Source organism: Moschus berezovskii, chromosome 2, assembly GCF_049115385.1.
Source record: "Moschus berezovskii isolate FMDL1 chromosome 2, NW_MosBer_1.0, whole genome shotgun sequence".
In the NCBI taxonomy this organism is placed as follows: Eukaryota; Metazoa; Chordata; class Mammalia; order Artiodactyla; family Moschidae; genus Moschus; species Moschus berezovskii.
In genome coordinates, this window is record NC_142461.1 from 50,669,083 (window position 1) to 50,688,928 (window position 19,846).

General features: G+C 41.6%; 2 protein-coding genes across 2 annotated transcripts in view; both read right to left on the reverse strand.

Annotated features, from left to right (window-relative positions):
- The window catches only part of MOB4 (MOB family member 4, phocein), a 31,284-nt gene extending 28,334 nt beyond the window's left edge, over positions 1-2,950 (reverse strand). The window contains exon 1 of the mRNA XM_055398974.2: positions 2,818-2,950. Coding sequence (XP_055254949.1) covers positions 2,818-2,877 — 60 coding nt within the window. The 5' untranslated portion in view covers positions 2,878-2,950. The remainder of the gene's footprint in view (positions 1-2,817) is intronic.
- A 14,541-nt stretch (positions 2,951-17,491) lies between these two features.
- Positions 17,492-19,800, reverse strand: HSPE1 (heat shock protein family E (Hsp10) member 1). The gene is made up of 4 exons (XM_055398975.2): positions 19,542-19,800; positions 18,811-18,975; positions 17,817-17,906; positions 17,492-17,737 (listed from the first exon to the last, which is right to left on the reverse strand). Exons 1-4 carry the CDS (start codon positions 19,542-19,544, stop codon positions 17,687-17,689), a joined length of 309 nt encoding a protein of 102 aa, XP_055254950.1. The 5' UTR covers positions 19,545-19,800; the 3' UTR covers positions 17,492-17,686.
- Positions 19,801-19,846: the final 46 nt, after the last annotated feature.

Here is a 19,846-nt window from a genome sequence, read left to right on the forward strand (position 1 = left end):
GTTGCTCTTAAGCATGTGTGATTCTCCTGAATCCGGGATGGAATCTGTGTCTCCTCCATTATTAGCAAGTGGACCCTTCACCACTGAGCCACCAGGGAAGCCCAGCAGCCAGAGTCTTAATCACTGGACTATAAGGAAAGTTCAAACAATCTTCTTTTAAGGGGAATATTTTTATGGATCACCTTGTACTGGTTCTGAACTGCTCTATAGATAGCCCAGTTCATAGACATTAACCAAAGTGTTCAGACTCTTTCCATCTAACGGCTTTTTCAGAAGTTTACCTATATATCTTCTGTAGGCACTTAATGCCTGACACATTGTAGGTACTCAATAAATGTCTGGGAAAAGTCAGTAGTAAACCAAAAATCGATAACCCTGCATCAGTCAACGTGAGTAAGTCTCTAAAAATTGGAGCAAACTGAAGAATACAGTGTTTGATACCACATTAATAAAAGTTAAATTGCAAAAGATATTTATAAATATAATGCATGTAACAGTAAAAAGTTTAAAGAAAAAAAAAGGAATGATAATCACCATTACTGACTAAGAGTGGGTAGAAGACAAAAAAATGTGATACAGAAGGATTTAACTATGTTAGTGATGTCCTAGTTCTGAGAGTACGTGATGGGTACGGTATACCATTTAAGTGTCTTAAACATTTCATATCTTTTCTTTTCTAATAGTTGACTATTCTGAATGAAAATAAACTAAATTTATTTTAAAAGTCAAGAAATAAAAACAACTTTCTGGAAATTGTTTTAGTATGTCTCTTCCTAGATATTATCTACATATTATTAGAAAGTAGTTTTAAAATTCTTCCTGATTTGTAGTGAAAAATCTTTCTATTAATATGCTTTGCAAAGTATTTCATTTTATAAAAAATAGTTTGTATTGTTTTTAAAATATTAGAAAACACACAGTAATACATAGAAAAGATGTAAAAAGTTAATTGAGAATTAAATGTTTGCCTCATACTTAAAACACTTAAAAGAGGAGCCAAAAATCCAGCTTAATGAACATTCTCATCTAATTCAGTAAAACATTTACTGAAAAACAACTATGTGCCTATAATCCAACCTAACCAATTAAAAAAAAAAGAAACTCTACCTACTCTAATTCTAAATATATCATTTTAGAGTAGACCCATTTCACGAAGGAAATCAGTGTGATATACAAAGGATAGGCAGAATGCTGCTTAAATAGTCCTTTTTAAAAAATCCTAACCTTTTCTATTTTATTTAACAACTTTCCTCTATGACTATGTGGAAAAAAGCAAAGGAGTTTTCTATATGTGACTTACTCATAACATAGCAAATAGGTGTGTTACAATACTGAGTTAAAATATATGATTCTCCAACCTTTCAAAATTAAGAACTTTTGAATCAGTAAAAATGGATGATTCTTATGTGAGTACAAAAAATTCACTTCTAAATACAAAAATATAAAAGTTGATCATTTAAAAGAATCAGAAATAATGTTTCCACAGAATTAGAATTAAAAGCATCTGAGAAAAGATCATTTATAAAGAAAGAAATTTTGGAAACAGTAAAAAGCATAAATAATATACGAATTCCAAGTAGGCTGACCACAAAACTGCCAATAAAACTGCCACACTAAAACATGACTCTACTAAAAAAAAACAGGCTTTCAAACTGAACTCTCTAAAATTCAGTACTAGAAGCATTTTGTGAAAAAGAAAAGGTCACTAGTGAACTAAGTACGAATCAAATATGGAGACTGTAATCTTTAGCAAAAGCAGTATAATTTCTGGGCTTCAGTTTCCTTATCTGTAACATGGATCTGGAAAGGTGCCTGGATCTAAAAGTTCCCTTTGAAAGGACACCCTTTCCCAAATTCTGTAAAGGCATTAAAAATCTATTCTCTGGCATAAGGTAGTAACTCCACGGTTGCATCTGGTCCCCTACCCTGCTCTCCACCCAACACATACACTTACCTCTTTTTCTTTAAAATCACATTATAACATCTCTTCTGATTTTGGAGCATGTAACCAATTGCAAACCATTTCACCTGGCAGGTTAACCAGATGAGGTCTAACTACCCTATTTGATTTTTTTTTAAGAATGTGAAGAGCACTCCGTCTTTTGCAAATCCCAAGAATCAAAATTGACACAAGGACCAACTCACCCCAAGTACTGCCCTACTAAAAGTTGGTAAAATTATAATCAGTTCCTTCCTTATGCTTCACACATAATAACAAACAAATTCACAAGGAATGACATCTAACAAGTCCCAGCCTGATGATAAAAACCTGCTGGACCAGAGAACAGCTAGAGCGAGAAATGGTCAAAAGCAAACAGCAGGAGGAGGAGGATAAAGCAAATTATCGACTCCCGGATCCGGCTAGACAAGCTGGATGTCAGGAGTCGGGCAGGTCACAAACCACATAGGAACTGGAAGCCAGGACGAGGTAGGCTGTTTACACTCCTCCCGACCCTCATGGAACCTCAGGGGTCTCAACCTGGCCGGCCGCGCGCCTCAGACACTGGTCACTGGAGATCAGGCAAAAGGCGAGAACAAGCAGTCGCTGCTAACAGGCTTTCCAGCCCGGGTCTCGGCCGCCCCCACGCCCTCACGCCCACCCTCCTGTAAGAGCTTCGCAGGCCTCCCGGGCCGCCGCCGCCGCCTCCGCCAAACCGAGGGGCTGAGGCTCCGGAAGAGCAGGCCGGGGACCAGTGCCCACGCCAGTCCGCCGGTTGCCCCGGCCCATCCTCCTCTCAGAGGTACCCAGCTTCTAAGTGCGACTCTGCGCGGCACCAAGAGCCCCCTCCCCCTCCACCAAAGGTGCAGAGATAGTACCTGAGCCTTGGTACCCGGCCTGTTCCGCCTCAGCACAGCCGTCCCCTCCGCCATGACCATAGTGCCAGAGTCTCGGCGGCTGGAATCGGTACCCGGATGTAGGCGACGGCTGCCTGCGCGGGGGGCGGGGCGGAGCGGCGTTCCTGGCCCGGGCTCCGGGGAGGGGCGACTGCTGACGGCACAGCCGTAGCCCGCGCGGGGCAGGGTGGGAGGAACCTGAGAAGTCCCTGAAAGGGCCAGCTGGCGGAGGGAGGGGGACGAGAAAAGGAACAGCCACGACTCACAGACGGCGAAGTGAAGGGAGGGGGAGACCCGGCTGCCAAGGACTAGAGTGAGTAGCAGAGGGAATTCCCGCCTGCCAGCGCAGAGAGCCACCATCCCCAAGTGGGAATGTGCAAATTCGGCGTAATGCGTTGTGCATCTCCTTGGGCTTACGTTAGTTAACTGGAAGAACGGAGCTTGCACAATGGCGACCGTTTCAGTTGTCGGTTGTGGAAGCACATACCTAAAGAAACATACGAGTGTCCCGAAATCTGCCTAGATGTGCAAAATGAAAATCAGGTCAGCAGTCTTGGAAAATTACACAGACCCTGCATGAAATCGACCAATTTCAAGTGAGACTCAGGCTTAGAGTGCAAAACGGTATTTCCGCCATCCGCTAACTTCAAAGGCAAAGATCTTTTAATGACAAGTTTGTGTAGATAAGAGACCCAGATGCCAATTATCTGGCGATAGAGGGGACATCCGGAGAAGGCAATGGCAAGCCATTCCAGTACTCTTCCCTAGAAAATCCCATGGACAGCGGAGGCTGGTAGGCTGCAGTCCATGGGGTCGCTACGAGTGAGACATGACTGAGCGACTTCATTTTCACACATTGGAGAAGGAAATGGCAACCCACTCCATTGTTCTTGCCTGGAGAATCCCAGGGAAGGGGGAGCCTGGTGGGCTTCCGTCTATGGGGTCACACAGAGTCGGACACGACTGAAGTGACTTAGCAGCAGCGGCAGCAGCAGAGGGGACATTGGGTATTGTGTGTTAAGCAGACAAAATTAGCTTGTATTTTTTTGCAAGTCAGAAGAAGGAGGAGAAAATGAATGCCTCTTCATTGACGGTGGGTGCTGTACAACCCAGAATTTCAGGGTTTTTTGTTGTTGCAAGTTTTAAGTTTTCTCTTAAGTCATGGAATCACAGACGTATTTGGCAAACTTCTTTTTTGGTTCCTGCTTGGAAATCTTAAAATGTTTGATCTGGGATGAGGGAGGCCTTAGGTTATCAGATGGGAAGACAGTTAAATGAGTAAATGCATATAGTTAAATGCATATAGTAGGGTAATTTCCAAGAAAGGAAAGCATCAGATATCCCATCAAGTACACGTAAAGGTGTATTAAGAATGCTGAGACGTGTAACAGAGTCTCTAAAGATGAAAGCCAGGAGTGGATGAGAGGATGGTTAAATTGAGTGCAAAGCTGAATAACGGTCATGACTTGGAATTTCATTCAGAAGCATTTAATATGGGAAGTCTGTTTGCCTTTAAATAAAGATTTCTTCTTTCTGGAAGATGTTGAGACTGGTAACTTTTCAAGAGAGAGGACAATTCCATCACTAACTTATGAGTGCAAAAAATTTATTCATCCAACACGTGTTTATTAAGCCCCACTGTGTGTTTGGCACTGAGGTAAAAGTATAAAAAGGACCCGTCCTTAAGGATAAGTTGATTAGAGTCTAGCAATGGAGACAGCCGTGCAAATCACCATTTCTCTTAATAAATACAATGAGAATCTAAAAGACAAGCAGCCCCTAAATGTTGCCACCCTAAGAGAGATATGGGTGGATCTGTAGAGAGCAGATTCTTAGGTCTGTGGACAACCTGACCTCCCTTACTCCAAGGATTCAGTTATAATTTGCCGGATTGTGTGGTAGTCCCCGAGCTGTAAATATCAGTTACCTATAGTTGAAGGGGCTCATCTTAATGTTCTCTGAAGTCCAGAATTCAGTTCAGTTCAGTTGCTCAGTCGTGTCTGACTCTTTCTGACCCCATGAATCACAGCACACCAGGCCTCCCTGTCCATCACCAACTCCCGGAGTTCACTCAAACTCATGTCCATCGAGTCGGTGATGCCATCCAGCTATCTCATTCTCTGTCGTCCCCTTCTCCTCCTGCCCCCAATCCCTCCCAGCATCAGGGTCTTTTCCAATGAGTCAGCTCTTCTCATGAGGTGGCCAAAGTATTGGAGTTTCAGCTTCAACATAAGTCTTTCCAGTGAACCCCCAGGACTGATCTCCTTTAGGATGGACTGGTTGGATCTCCTTGCAGTCCAAGGGACTCTCAAGAGTCTTCTTCAACACCACAATTCAAAAGCATCAATTCTTCGGCAATCAGCTTTCTTCACAGTCGAACTCTCACATCCATACGTGACCACTGGAAAAACCATAGCCTTGACTAGACGGACCTTGGTTGGCAAAGTAATATCTCTGCTTTTTAATATGCTATCTAGGTTGGTCATAACTTTCCTTCCAAGGAGTAAGTGTCTTTTAATTTCATGGCTGGTAGTAATACTTAAATACTGTTTCAACCCATCTGAAAAGAACAAAAGAAAAAGGGAGTAAGTAGGTGTTAAATTCAGGAACAAACTACATATTCATCTCTTTGAAAAGTCTAATTATGTTACATTGTGATGTCAATTCTGGCCTTGTTTACAGGAAGAACCTTGATCTTTATGGTTGAAATGTTTCTAGCTCATAACCTTCACATTTTAATCTGACATTTAATCTGTCAGTCTGCAGATTGGAGGTCTGCAGACCTCCAAACAACAATAATTCTATAACCACAATTAATTTAGGGAGTGGGGGGAAGAAGAAAAGAACATGATCAGTTATAATAGTAACATGTAAAAATGGGTTACATGAATATTTTGGTTAAAGAAGTAGTTTTTTTTAAAGGCAAGATGGACAAATGAAAATAACTCTGGGCTGAGATTCAAGAAATCTAAATTCCTTGTTGACTGTGAGACTTTGAACAGTTTATCAAATAAAAGGGTTTGTGGGGCGGGGGGAACAGGGGGAATGAAACCAGTGCAGAGCAGTTCTTTCCTTCTGCCTCATAAGAGTATGATCTTTTAGGGGCTTCCCTGGTGGTCCAGTGGTTAAGAATCCACCTTGCAATGCAGGGAACATGGATTTGATCCATGGTCTCAGAAGATCTCATATTCCGTGGGGCAACCACGCCTGTGGAACACAAATACTGAGCCTGTGCTCTAGAGCACATGAGCTGAAACTGCTGAAGCTCAGGCACCTTAGAGCCTGTGCTTTGCAACAGGAGAAGCCACTGCAGTGAGAAGCTCGCAACTAGAAGCTCTCCACAACTAGAGAAAGCCCGTCTGCAGCAATGAAGACCCAGTGCAGCAAAAATTAATTAATTTTAAAGTCTCTCAAAAGTTTTAGAAGAAAATACTCCATAAATCCAACGAATCATAAGTAATTTCAAAACCATCTATCCAATATGAAATCCTCCTTGGGGAGTTTTAAAATCCAGCTAAAATAGTGAATACCCATTGTGTTTGGGCACTGAGCAAGAGCTGAGAACCATGAATGCTGCTGCTAAGTCACTTCAGTCGTGTCCAACTCTATGTGACCCCATAGACGGCAGCCCACCAGGCTCTGCCATCCCTGGGATTCTCCAGGCAAGAGTACTGGAGTGGGTTGCCATTTCCTTCTCCAATGCATGAAAGTGGAAAGTGAAAGTGAAGTCGCTCAGTCGTGTCCGACTCTTTGCGACCCCATGGACTGCAGCCCACCAGGCTCCTCCGTCCATGGGATTTTCCAGGCAAGAGTACTGGAGTGGGTTGCCATTGCCTTCTCCACGAGAACCATGAATAAGATGTATAAAACTCCTTTCTTCAAAAAGTTTAAAAATGAATAGGAAAGGAGGATATGTAAATTACTATACTACAGACAAAATGTCTTTGGTTGATGGTTGCCTGTTTGCTATCCACACTCCTGACACATGCTCTTTGCAAAGAGACTTTATTCTTGCTCTGTATCCATCTCTCCCAATTTGAGCATGGAAAGGTAAACCCATGATGAGGGATAAATCCTTATTGGCCTAAGCCAATGTGTAAAGGGTGAGCATATGACTCCATTTTAGCCTAAGGAGATATGAAAAGATACCTGATGGAGCACTTTGGGGAAAGGTTTTCTTGCTCGGGAGGAGACAGTAAAAGAGATGGTCCCTTTTTTGTGCCACTAAATCAAGTCTGGGGCTGCATCAACCCTCTTGACTTGAAGGAAGCCAGCCTAAGGGCAAAGCTGATGCACTGACCAATGCATGAAGTACTTGAAATGTGCCATGAAGTAGCATTTATCAAGGGGATTTCATAGAGGCAGTTTCATTCCAGGCCAAGCAAAATTGAAGCAGCAGTGAAGTATGGAGATGTATGTTCACAGCTGAATAAAAAGTAGTTGTATATGTAGTTTTGTACATTTTTAACATATTATTTGAAAATTCATTTCTCTTTATAAAAGTTGTTATAGACAACATTTTTTTAATTTATAAAGTTCAAACGACAATTTTGACTACAAATGAGTGAGATACTCAGCTTCCACAGCACTTCATTTCTATCTCTAGAATATCTGACCAATTAGTGATTGTGGTAGCCAGTTGCCAAGATGTCCCCCAGTGATTATCATCTTCTCAGTGTGAGAGAGAACCAAATGAAGAACACCTTTGGTTCTCTCACACACTGAATAGGGTGGACCTGTTTAATCAAAATAGGACACTTTGAAAATGATGTTGTGTGACTCCTGATATTAGGTCATAAAAGACATTGTGGCTTTGGCCTTGTTCTCTCAGCTCACCTCCCTTGGGTAAGCTAAGATGCTGTCATGTGTGAGGATCCTCAAGTTGCCCACAAGGGATCCACTGAAGCTCCCGCCAAAAGTGAGCATCAACTTGCCAGCAAGAGTAACCATCTTGGAAGTATAACTTGCAAATCCCAGTCAAACCTTTGGCTGATGGTAGCCTCATAAAATTTGGGATAAGCAGATCCCAAATTTCTGATGTCCAGATACTGTGTGAGATATTGTTGTTTTAAGCCGCTAAGTTTGGGATGATTTGTTAAGCAGCAATAGATAACTAATACAGTAGTTCCTGAATCTTCAGAAAGGGAAGATATGATCAAAAGAGATAAGTCACAACAGACAATTATCATTTCCTTTTTTCCATAGGGCACCTAATGTCTTTCATGAAGTTAGGGGCATTTTCTACCTTTATTTTCTAGATGACACCAGTTTCTAAAATTATGCTATTACTTTAGTCGTTTACTTCTGCCCATTTTATTCACAACAAACTCTGGAAAATTCTTAAAGAGATGGGAATACCAGACCACCTGACCTGCCTCTTGAGAAATCTGTATGCAGGTCAGGAAGCAACAGTTAGAACCAGACATGGAACAACAGACTGGTTCCAAATAGGGAAAGGAGTGTGTCAAGGCTGTATATTGTCACCCTGCTTATTTCTTTGCAGAGTACATCATGAGAAACGTTGGGCTGGAGGAAGCACAAGCTAGAATCAAGATTGCAGGGAGAAATAGGAATAACCTCAGATATGCAGATGACACCATGCTTATGGCAGAAAGTGAAGAACTAAAGAGCCTCTTGATGAAAGGGAAAGGAGTGAAAAGTTGGCTTAAAGCTCAACATTCAGAAAACTACCATCATGGCATCTGGTCCCATCACTTCAAGGCAGTTAGATGGGGAAACAGTGTCAGACTTTATTTTCTGGGGCTCCAAAATCACTGCAGATGGTGACTGCAGCCATGAAATTAAAAGATGCTTACTCCTTGGAAGAAAGCTATGACCAACCTAGGCAGCATATTAAAAAGCAGAGACATTACTTTGCTGACAAAGGTCCGTCTAGTCAAAGCTATGGTTCTTCCAGCAGTCATGTATGGATGTGAGAGTTGGACTGTGAAGAAAGCTGCTCACTGAAGAATTGATGCTTTTGAACTGTGGTGTTGGAGAAGACTCTTGAGAGTCCCTTGGACTGCAAAGAGATCCAACCAGTCCATCCTAAAGGAGATCAGTCCTGGGTGTTCATTGGAAGGACTGATGCTAAAGCTGAAACTCCAATACTTGGCCACTTGATGTGAAGAACCGACTCATTTGAAAAGACCCTGATACTGGGAAAGGTTGGAGGCAGGAGGAGATGGGGACAACAGAGAATGAGATGGTTGGATGGCATCACCAACTCAATGGACCTGAGTTTGAGTAAACCCCAGGAGCTGGAGATGGACAGGGAAGCCTGGCGTGCTGCAGTCCATGGGGTCGCAAAGAGTCGGACATGACTGACTGACTGAACTGAACTGATTTTATTCATCCCTGTATCTCTAGTCCTAAGACAGTGCCTGACACTTGTTCAAAAAAATGAATGGGGAATTCCCTAGTGGTCCAGTGGCTTAGATTGCAGTATCAATGCCAGGGGCCTGGGTTTGATCCCTGGTCAGGGAACTAGATCCCACATGACAACTAAGAGTTTGCACTTGCAACTAAGAACCAGTACAGCCAAATAAATTTAAAATAAAAAAAAAAACTTTTTAAAATGAATGATTTAAAAATAGAAAACTCAGCAGTGGCCACAGGACTGGAAAAGGTCAGTCTTCATTCCAATCCCAAAGAAAGGCAATGCCAAAGAATGCTCAAACTACTGCACAATTGCACTCATCTCACACGCTAGTAAAGTCATGCTCAAAATTCTCCAAGCCAGGCTTCAGCAAAATGTGAACCGTGAACTCCCAGATGTTCAAGCAGGTTTTAGAAAAGGCAGAGGCACCAGAGATCAAATAGCCAACATCTGCTGGATCATGGAGAAAGCAAGAGAGTTCCAGAAAAACATCTATTTCTGCTTCATTGACTATGCCAAAGCCTTTGACTGTGTGGATCACAATAAACTGTGGAACATTCTGAAAGAGATGGGAATACCAGACCACCTGACCTGCCTCTTGAGAAACCTGTATGCAGGTCAGGAAGCAACAGTCAGAACTGGACATGGAACAACAGACTGGTTCCAAATGGGAAAAGGAGTGCATCAAGGCTGTATATTGTCACCTTGCTTATTTAACGTATATGCAGAGTACATCATGAGTAATGCTGGGCTGGAAGAAGCACAAGCTGGAATCAAGATTGCTGGGAGAAATATCAATAACCTCAGATATGCAGATGATACCACCCTTATGGCAGAAAGTGAAGAGGAACTCAAAAGCCTCTTGATGAAAGTGAAAGAGGAGAGTGATAAGGTTGGCTTGAAGCTCAACATTCAGAAAACAGAGATCATGGCATCTGGTCCCATCACTTCATGGGAAATAGATGGAAAAACAGTGGAAACAGTGTCAGACTTTATTTTTTTGGGCTCCAAAATCACTGCAGATGCTGATTGCAGCCATGAAATTAAAAGATGCTTACTCCTTGGAAGGAAACTTATGACCAACCTTGATAATATATTAAAAAGCAGAGACGTTACTTTGCCAACAAAGGTTCGTCTAGTCAAGGCTATGGTTTTTCCTGTGGTCATGTATGGATGTGAGAGTTGGACTGTGAAGAAAGCTGATCACCGAAGAATTGATGCTTTTGAACTGTGGTGTTGGAGAAGACTCTTGAGAGTCCCTTGTACCGCACAGAGATCCAACCAGTCCATTCTAAGGGAGATCAATCCTGGGTGTTCATTGGAAGGACTGATCCTAAAGCTGAAGCTGCAATATTTTGGCCACCTCATGCGACGAGTTGACTCACTGGAAAAGACTCTGATGCTGGGAAAGGTTGGGGGCGGGAGGAGAAGGGGACAACCGAGAATGAGATGGCTGGATGGCATCACTGACTCTGTGGACATGAGTTTGAGTGAACTCCAGGAGTTGGTGATGGACAGGGAGGCCTGGCGTGCTGTGATTCATGGGGTCACGGAGAGTCGGACACGACTGAGTGACTGAACTGAACTGAATAAATTGGTCTTTTGAAATAATAAATCAGATAAGTAAGTACCCACTGATGTTTTTTCCATGTCAAATCTCTAGGCAAAATGAGACTGAAAAGTGTTTTGTAAGAGTTTGGCTAGATTTTAACGTCTTAAAGAGCTAGGTTTAATTTGTAAGAAGAAAGAGGTTTTAGATCCATTCTTTATTTCTTATAACAGGAAAATCTCCAGATAAGATTGAAAAAATACAGAAACCAAAAACCATAAAAATGCGTAAAGAAACTATGGAAGAACCTTCTATTGGAGACTTTTCAGAGTTTGAAATAATAATTAGAAGCTATAATGGAAAAATTTATTTATTCAGTTATACCAAAATGACTTCCTACAAATTCAAAGCATAAAAAAAATCAAAGTCAAATTATAAACTGGTGGAAAAGATTTATCACAAAGAACCAATTTCCCTGAATGATAAGGATATCAAATCATAAAAGGCCAGTTACCCAGTAGGAAAGTGAGCAGCAGATATTAACAATCAATAGGAACAGTCAGTTAACAGGAAAGAAAATAAGAGATGGCTCTTAAACACATGAGATCCTCGCCCTTATACATAAATTAAAATGATTTGTTTGGAAAAATAAAAATTTCATAACATCCTATATTATTGAGAGTGGGAGGAAATACTCAATCTCATACATTGCTGGAAAGATTATTAGTCGGTAGAACTTCTCTGAAAGGTAGCTTGGAGATGTTTGTATGTGTATGTGTGCATATATGATTAAGGTTCACATAACTTGACGTGGGCTTCCCACGAAGCTCAGTAGTAAAGAATCTGCAGAAGACGCAGTTTCAATAACTGCATCAGGAAGATCCCCTGGAGAAGTAAATGACAGCCGACTCCTAGAAAATCCCATGGACAGAGGAGCCTGGCAGGCTATGTAATTTCAGTTCAGTTCAGTTCAGTCGCTCAGTCGTGTCCGACTCTTCACGACCCCATGAACCACAGCACGCCAGGCCTCCCTGTCCATCACCTACTCCCGGAGTTCATTCAAACTCATGTCCATCGAGTCGGTGATGCCATCCAGCCATCTCATTCTCTATCGTCACCGTCTCCTCCTACCCCCAATCCCTCCTAGCATCAGACTCTTTTCCAGTGAGTCAACTCGTCGCATGAGGTGGCCAAAGTATTGGAGTTTCAGCTTCAGCATCAGAGGCTGCAAAAGAGTCCGATACAACTTATCAATTAAGTAACAATGATCCTGTGACATAGCAATTTCATGCCCAGAAGTTTGTCTTAAAGATATAAAATCTATGCAAAATTTTATTTCAGAAGTGTTTCTAATAGCCTAAGTTTAGAATTTAAATATCAATCAATAGGAAATGCTTAAATTTTGGTTCATCCATATAATGAAACATCATACAGCTATAAGAATGAAACTTTTATATGTACTGTATAGATTAATTCCAAAGACAAAATTGTTATTACAGAAAAATAAAAAGCAAGGTGCCAATTGGTGTGTATGGAATATTTTACTTTTGAAAAGTATATATATTTTATATGCACGAGATACATATGTATACACACACAAATACATATGTATACATAAACACCCCTGAAAGAAAGAATATAAACTGTAACACCAGTGCCTCCAGGGATGGAACCAGGTGGCTACTGCACAGGGATGGGAAGGACCCTTTTCAGTGTACATCCTTTCGAATTTTTACCTACATACACATTGCATGCATACATGGTCAGTCACTTCAGTCGTGTTTGACTCTTGTGACCCCTAGGGCTGTAGCGCAGGCTCCTCTGTCCATGAGATTATCTCAACAAAAATAATGAAGTGGGTTGCCATTTTCTTCTCCAGGGGATCTCTCCCACCCAGGAATCAAACCAGCATCTCTTGCATTGGCAGGCAGATTCTTTACCACTGAGACACCTGGGAAGCCCACAAACACATTATCTAGTTTTAAATGTTAATACAATTAAAGTTTAAGGAAAAATATATCAGGCTTGGCTCAAAATGTTAAGGAACATCTAGTCTCTCCCCTTTTACAGTTAATTCTTAAACCCAGAGAGGTTAAGATGATTTGTCCAATACCACATAACTATTTTCTGGGCTCCAAAATCACTGCAGATGGTGATTGCAGCCATGAAATTAAAAGACGCTTACTCCTTGGAAGGAAAGTTATGACCAACCTAGATAGATAGCATATTAAAAAGCAGACATTAGAAGGTCCGTCTAGTCAAGGCTATGATTTTTCCAGTAGTCACGTATGGATGGATGGGAGAGTTGTACTATAAAGAAAGCTGAGGGCCGAAGATTGATGCTTTTGAACTGTGATGTTGGAAAAGACTCTTGAGAGTCCCTTGGACTGCAAGGAGGTCCAACCAGTCCAACCTAAGGGAGATCAGTCCTGGGTGTTCATTGGAAGGACTGATGTTGAAGCTGAAGCTCCAATACTTTGGCTACCTGATGCGAAGAGCTGACTCATTGGAAAAGACCCTGATGCTGGGAAAGATTGAGGACAAGAGGAGAAGGGGAAGACAGAGGATGAGATGGTTGGATGGCATCACTGACTCAATGGACATGGGTTTGGGTGGACTCCAGGAGTTGGTGATGGACAGGGAGGCCTGGTGTGCTGCGGTTCATGGGTTTGCAAATAGTCGGACACAACTGAACAACTGAACTGACTATGTAAACTACACAGGATCCAGAGCCTCGGTTTGATTGAACTCTCTCATACAGATTGCTTAAGGGTTAAAAAAAAAAAAGACATTTAAATAGACTTCACATAAATAAAAAGTTCTAAAGTCCATTTTGGTGTGGGTGCAGAGAAAACAGCAGTTAACTTGCTGGATGAGGCATGACCTGATATGCTGCAGAGCCATCCGGAAGTCCTTACCCAGAAGTTAAAAATGCTCACAGCCAGGTAAGTGCACTGTTGACAGTATAGGGAGGAACTGTCATACTGGATATCGAATATATATAAGTTTATATTGAAAACACTGTGATGGGATAGATCAGTGGATCCGACTGTAAAATCCATGAATATGTTTATTTGAAAATTTAATGTATGATAAAGGTGACATCTCAGATTTGTGCACAGGGGAGTGGTGGTGGGGAAGAGTGGGAAATCCAATAAAGTTAACCGTTGGTTAAAAAAAAGTCAGGCACATATACTGTACACTAAATGGATCAATGAATTAATTAACTCCTCCCCAAAAAATGTACTAGAAGAATGAGATTTAACTAGAAACAAAAACTGCACATCAAATTAGGAAACAAGTGTGACAAATTCACACCCCTAAAACCTTATGATCCATGTTGGTGGTAAACCAGAATGGTGTGCCCACTATGGCAAACAGTTTGGAGGATCCTCAAAAAGTTAAAACTAGAACTACCATAGTTCTATTCAGAAACCCCACTTCTGAGTATTTTTATAAAAGAACTGAAATCAGAATCTCAAAGAGATATATTAGCACTCTCATCTGGATTGTAGCACTGTTTACAATAGCCAACCTGGGGAAGCCTCAATGTCCATCTGTTGTATGAATGGAGAAAACGTGGTATTGCATATAAAGGAATTATTATTCAGCTTTAAATATTTGACAACCCAGAATGAACCTGGAGGACAATAAGCTAAGTCAAATAAGCCAATCATAGAAGGACAAAATACTGTATTCCACATACATGAAGTATCTAAAATAGCTATAGAAGCAGAGACTAGAGTGGTGGTTGCCAGGGACTAGGGGGAGGGGAAAATGGGGAGTTTTTAATCAATGGGCATTAAGTTTCATTTATTCAATATTATAATGTACACTTAAAAATCTGTTAAGAAGGTGTATTTCATACTAAGTGTTCTTACTACAATAAAAAAAATGAAAAAATACCTATTTTATAATAATAAAAAAAATAACTTTCTGTAAAGCAGTTTCTGGAACAATAGAGGAAAAAAAATCATAATCTTGATAATGGTAACAACTTCCACAGCAGAATAGCACCCTGGTAATTTTAATCTCAATTTTTCAAAAAAATTTTTGTGTAGAATAGTGAAATGCAGACTTTGAAGTCAGACAAGGCTGAGTTCAGTTCCGACCTGTGACTTAACATTTTTGTTACCTTGAGCAAGTTCCTCTACCTATATGCATCCTTCACCTGTGAGGCAAAGAACATCAAACACTATTGCTATGATTACACAGGTAAGTAGGATTTTGTAAAGTCACTAGAACAATACTGGCCAGAGCTCAAAAATTGTAAGGCCATCATTAAAATTCCAGTCAGAATTTTACCTATTTTAACTTTTTCCTTACTATTTTCCTGTTGAACAAAAAGTAAATGACAACATACCTCTCTAAAACAAATGGGTCCACATCCCCAATACCCAGATTTTTGGCCCAAATTTAAATTATTTTCCCTATTTTTAATTTCACAATCTATAAAGTGATTCTTTAGCAGTTCTGCTAGACAAGGACAACTTCTCTTGTACAAAAAGAATCCTCCCATCCTTGTGATTTAGGTTATGGACAGAGCCCTGAAATTCTAAGATAGCAAGTAATTCTGAGGATGAATAAGGTTTGTAAACTCATGTTAGATCTCAAAACGTACTTATTACTTGGATCCTGGGAAAACAATCACGAATGGGAAAGTCATAGACCTTGGACTGGATTCCTAATTATAGTTTACCAACCACATAGCCTTGAGTAAGTTTCATCATTTCCTCTGTGAGTTCTCTCATTGCTAAAACAAATCTGTGCTTACAGGGTTAGAATGTGCAGTGCACATTAGCTGTGCCCGGCACACAGTAGGAAACTGATGGCCCATTTGGGCGCTGTAAAAATAGGCATTCCTTTTTTTAACCTAAATATGACAAAAAGTCCTATACAGCAAAATGTCACAAACACATAATGTAAATATACAAACTTTATTGATGGGGATATTATCAAAAGTTGAGAGCATTATTCCGCTGTCACTTAAAATTTAATCTAGACTTTGATTCCACAAGACAAATATGGAATACAACTTTTAAAAGACATCATCTTAGACTAGCTTATCAGCAACCAAAACTAGAAAACAGATTTGACTGCAAGGCAAAAATAGCAGGTAGCTGAGAGGCAGTCAAGATCAGGAGCTGGTAATCAACTCCAATGTAGGATTGTTTGGGTTCAAATCTTAATTCTCCTAGCTCCTCAATCAAGCTATTTGTCCAGTTCTCTGTTTCCTATTTGTTACAATCAATATTGTATACTAGATAACCTGTCAGACACTTTTAGGTATTCCTTTTTTTCCACAGTTGTTACCTGAAATAATGCCTATCACGTGTTTAGAACGGGCTGACAAACTAGCAGAGGCCTTACGGTTTAGACAGCATGTAAATGTATGTAGACTGCTGCTGCTGCTGCTAAGTCACTTCAGTCGTGTCCGACTCTGTGTGACCCCATAGACGGCAGCCCACCAGGCTCCCCCGTCCCTGGGATTCTCCAGGCAAGAACACTGGAGTGGGTTGCCATTTCCTTCTCCAATGTGTGAAAGTGAAAAGTGAAAGCGAAGTCGCTCAGTCGTATCTGACTAGTAGCGACCCCATGGACTGCAGCCTACGAGGCTGCTCCATCCATGGGACTGCTGCTGCTAAGTCGCTTCAGTCATGTCTGACTCTGTGCGACCCCATAGATGGCAGCCCACTAGGCTCACCCATCCATGGGATTCTCCAGGCAAGAACACTGGAGTGGGTTGCCATTTCCTTCCCCAGTGTGTGAAAGTGAAAAGTGAAGTCACTCAGTCGTGCCTGACTCTTAGTGACCACATGGACTGCAGCCTACCAGGCTCCTCCGTCCATGGGATTTTCTAGGCAAGAGTACTGGAGTGGCTTGCCATTGCCTTCTCCGATCCATGGGACTACCTATGTCCAAATCAGGCTTTACCACTTCCTAGTGTCCTGTTATTACTTAACCCCATTTGTGCCTCACCTTTATATGCAAGATGTGACTGATAGTATTTCACTCATATGCTCTTGAAAGACTGAGCCATGTGATATATGACAAGTACCTACAACAGTAGCTAGTACCTAGACAATGCTCCTGAAGCATTAGCCATACTGTCACTCGGTGCCTAGCCTGGAATACACAAGGTACTCAGCCAGTGTGAGCTATTACACCCTACCTTGGATTTCTTTCTAACTATGAAGTAGTGAAAATGTTCATTAAGTTTTTCAGACTATAACTTAAGAAGACATATACTAGATTTGTGTAAGTGAAGAACTATACTTAAATGTTTGATATATATGAAGTCAGAATGTTGCTACTTGTCTTCACCTTCTTAGAATGTTGTTAGTATAAATCCATGGCTTTTAATCAGCATCGGCTATATACTTAGTAAACCTCAAGATGAAGATTGAAAACCTTGTTTTCCAGTTCTATGCAGGTTACCTCTGTCTGCCCCCACATAAACCATGAACCCTAAAGCAACTGTAAAGCAAGTGTCAGTTGCTCAGTCGTGTCTGACTCTTCACAACTGCATGTACTGTAGCCTGTCAGGGTCCTCTGTCCACGGATTTTCCAGGCAAGAACACTGGAGTGGGTAGCCATTCCCTTCTCCAGGGGACCAACCCAACCCAGGGATTGAACCTGAGTCCCCTGCACTGTAAGCAGATTCTTTACCATCTGAGTCACCAGGGAAGCCCAAGAACCATCTTAAATCACTAAATAAAAATTAACCATTGATTTATATATTTTTATTTGGAAATGTTTATACTAGTACAGTGAAACTAAATTTTAGACACTGGATGTCATTAGCTTGGATATCGTTAGTTTATTATAAAAGAGAAACATGGAAATTATTTACATGATGAAAGATTTCAGAACTTCAGTGGAATGGGCGGCTTCACATGATGCCATTTCAATAGTGACTTATTTCAGTCGACATATTTCCCAAGAATGTCACCATCTCTGAATAAGAAATAATCCTGCAAACAGAGAAACCATTACTTAAGAAAACTGATAGCAAATATTTAACCTATCCTTAATATTATGAAGTTTACACACCTTGTCGTCTAGAACTACTTTGGTGCCTCCATATTCTGGGAGAAGAACTTTATCTCCAACTTTCACACTAACTGGTTGAATCTCTCCACCCTTAAGAAAACAAGGATGTGTATTAGTAAAGACGTTTTAACCAAACCACACATTTACGCTTTTATTATTAATCAACTATGCACACTGGCATCAGATAGGGCTTTGGTGGCCAAGTGGTATAATTTATACAGTCATAGTTCTTCACTCAAAAATATTACTGTAGAGTTACACTTTGAAATAAGGCACACACAGTGGCTTCAACTAAAACCTGATTTCAATTTAAAGGGTCAAAGAATTATACTGGGAAAACTTTAAGCTTTTTAATTGTTAAATATTAACATAACTTGAAGTAATATGTTACTTCACAACCAAGTGAGGTAAACCAGTTTTTAAAACCATATGTAAAATGGTCATGTTTAACTTAAACACATAAAAACTTAATTTTCTGACTTTGGAACATATACTTCATTTACTTTTGCAATTCAATTTCTGTTCCTCCAAAGCAGATTTAGGAAGAAGGACTGAAGTAGACTGCCCAAAATTTTCCTATTCCTAACTCCAGGATAGACCTTTGCTAGAACTTTCTTACAGGTACGTGGAACAATGCAATGAACATATATGACCCCAGGGCATTATATACAATATTCCAGTTGACAGTTTCAGAAGTCTGAGGTCTAACCCTCAGTTGGAGACTAACTGGAAGGCCAGTTCTTACATGCAAGACAAGTGTGTTTAGAGGTCAGACTAAGAGTTCAAATTTATACCTACTGATTTTAATGCCGTGGAACTCTCCCTCATCATATACAATAAGGGATTTTTTCCCCTTGATTACAATCATTTTTGCTGAAAAGAGATTAGCTGTGAATCCACTGGGGAATGATCTTTTTAATAACCAAGGATCCCTACCCACCCACCCCCCGCCTCATCTCACATAAAAATGAGTTCCATTTCAGTCCGCATTTACCTTTCCTTTAGAGCCTGATCCAACAGCTACCACCGTTGCTTGCAATACTTTTCCTTGTGATTTTTCTGGAAGCATAATGCCTCCTTTGGTTACAGTTTCAGCTGCACTTCTTTCAACTAATACTCGATCAAAGAGGGGAAGAAACTTTCTAAATGCCTGTCCTGCCTTTAGAGAGAAAAACGTTAGATTTGAAACACAATGTATTCTAAACAGGCCGCATGTGGCTTTCAAAGACAACGGCAATGTTCAGATTTTCCATTCAAAGCAAACACCTCTGAACGTTCAGTTCTAAATTCCGCGTTTAATTTCCCACTCCCTATGAGTGTTAGGGGTCGTTGTTGCTTCTCAGGTCAGCAGCCAGACGAGCTTCAAGGTCAAGCTTAGTTTCTTCCAAGGTCAATCCTTCCAAGGATTTTCTGTAAATTGTCATTAAACACTGAAGTCCCTCTGCCCGTGGCCACGCTTTTTTCAAGACCATTACACACGCACCAAGGTCCCGCAGGAGGCGTGCGTCGGGATTCCCGCCCCCTGCCCCACGCGCTGCCTCACACGCGAGTGCAGAGAGCTCCACTCGGAGGAAAGGGTCGGCGGGGTCTCGCCTCTCCAGGGATCGGGCGGGCGCGGGTCTCTGACCTCTACTCCTCCCGCGAGGCCCAAAGGGAATCGCCCGGGCTCGCCATAAGCCCCAGGCCGACCCGGATGCGCCGGCCGTCAGCCCACGCGGGACTCACCATGACTCCGGCTGCCGCAGTTCGTACTCTGCTCTCACGCCGCAGGCAAAGGAGAGACCTGCTGTCGGACCCTCCGGACACGTGAACGCGAAAAAAAACTGACCACCGCGCAGGCGCGCTCGCTCCCTCCCAGCTCCTCCCCGCGACAGAGGGGGCGGCCGCACCAGCGCGCGCCCCTATTCGTTTCCTGAGCTCTGCGCAGGCCACTGACGCGCGGACGCGGAGGCGGAAGAAAAGAGCAGCTCTTTCTAGGCTTTTCTAGGCCGCCAGCCTAGGTGAAAGTACTAACCCTTTGCCCCCCCTCC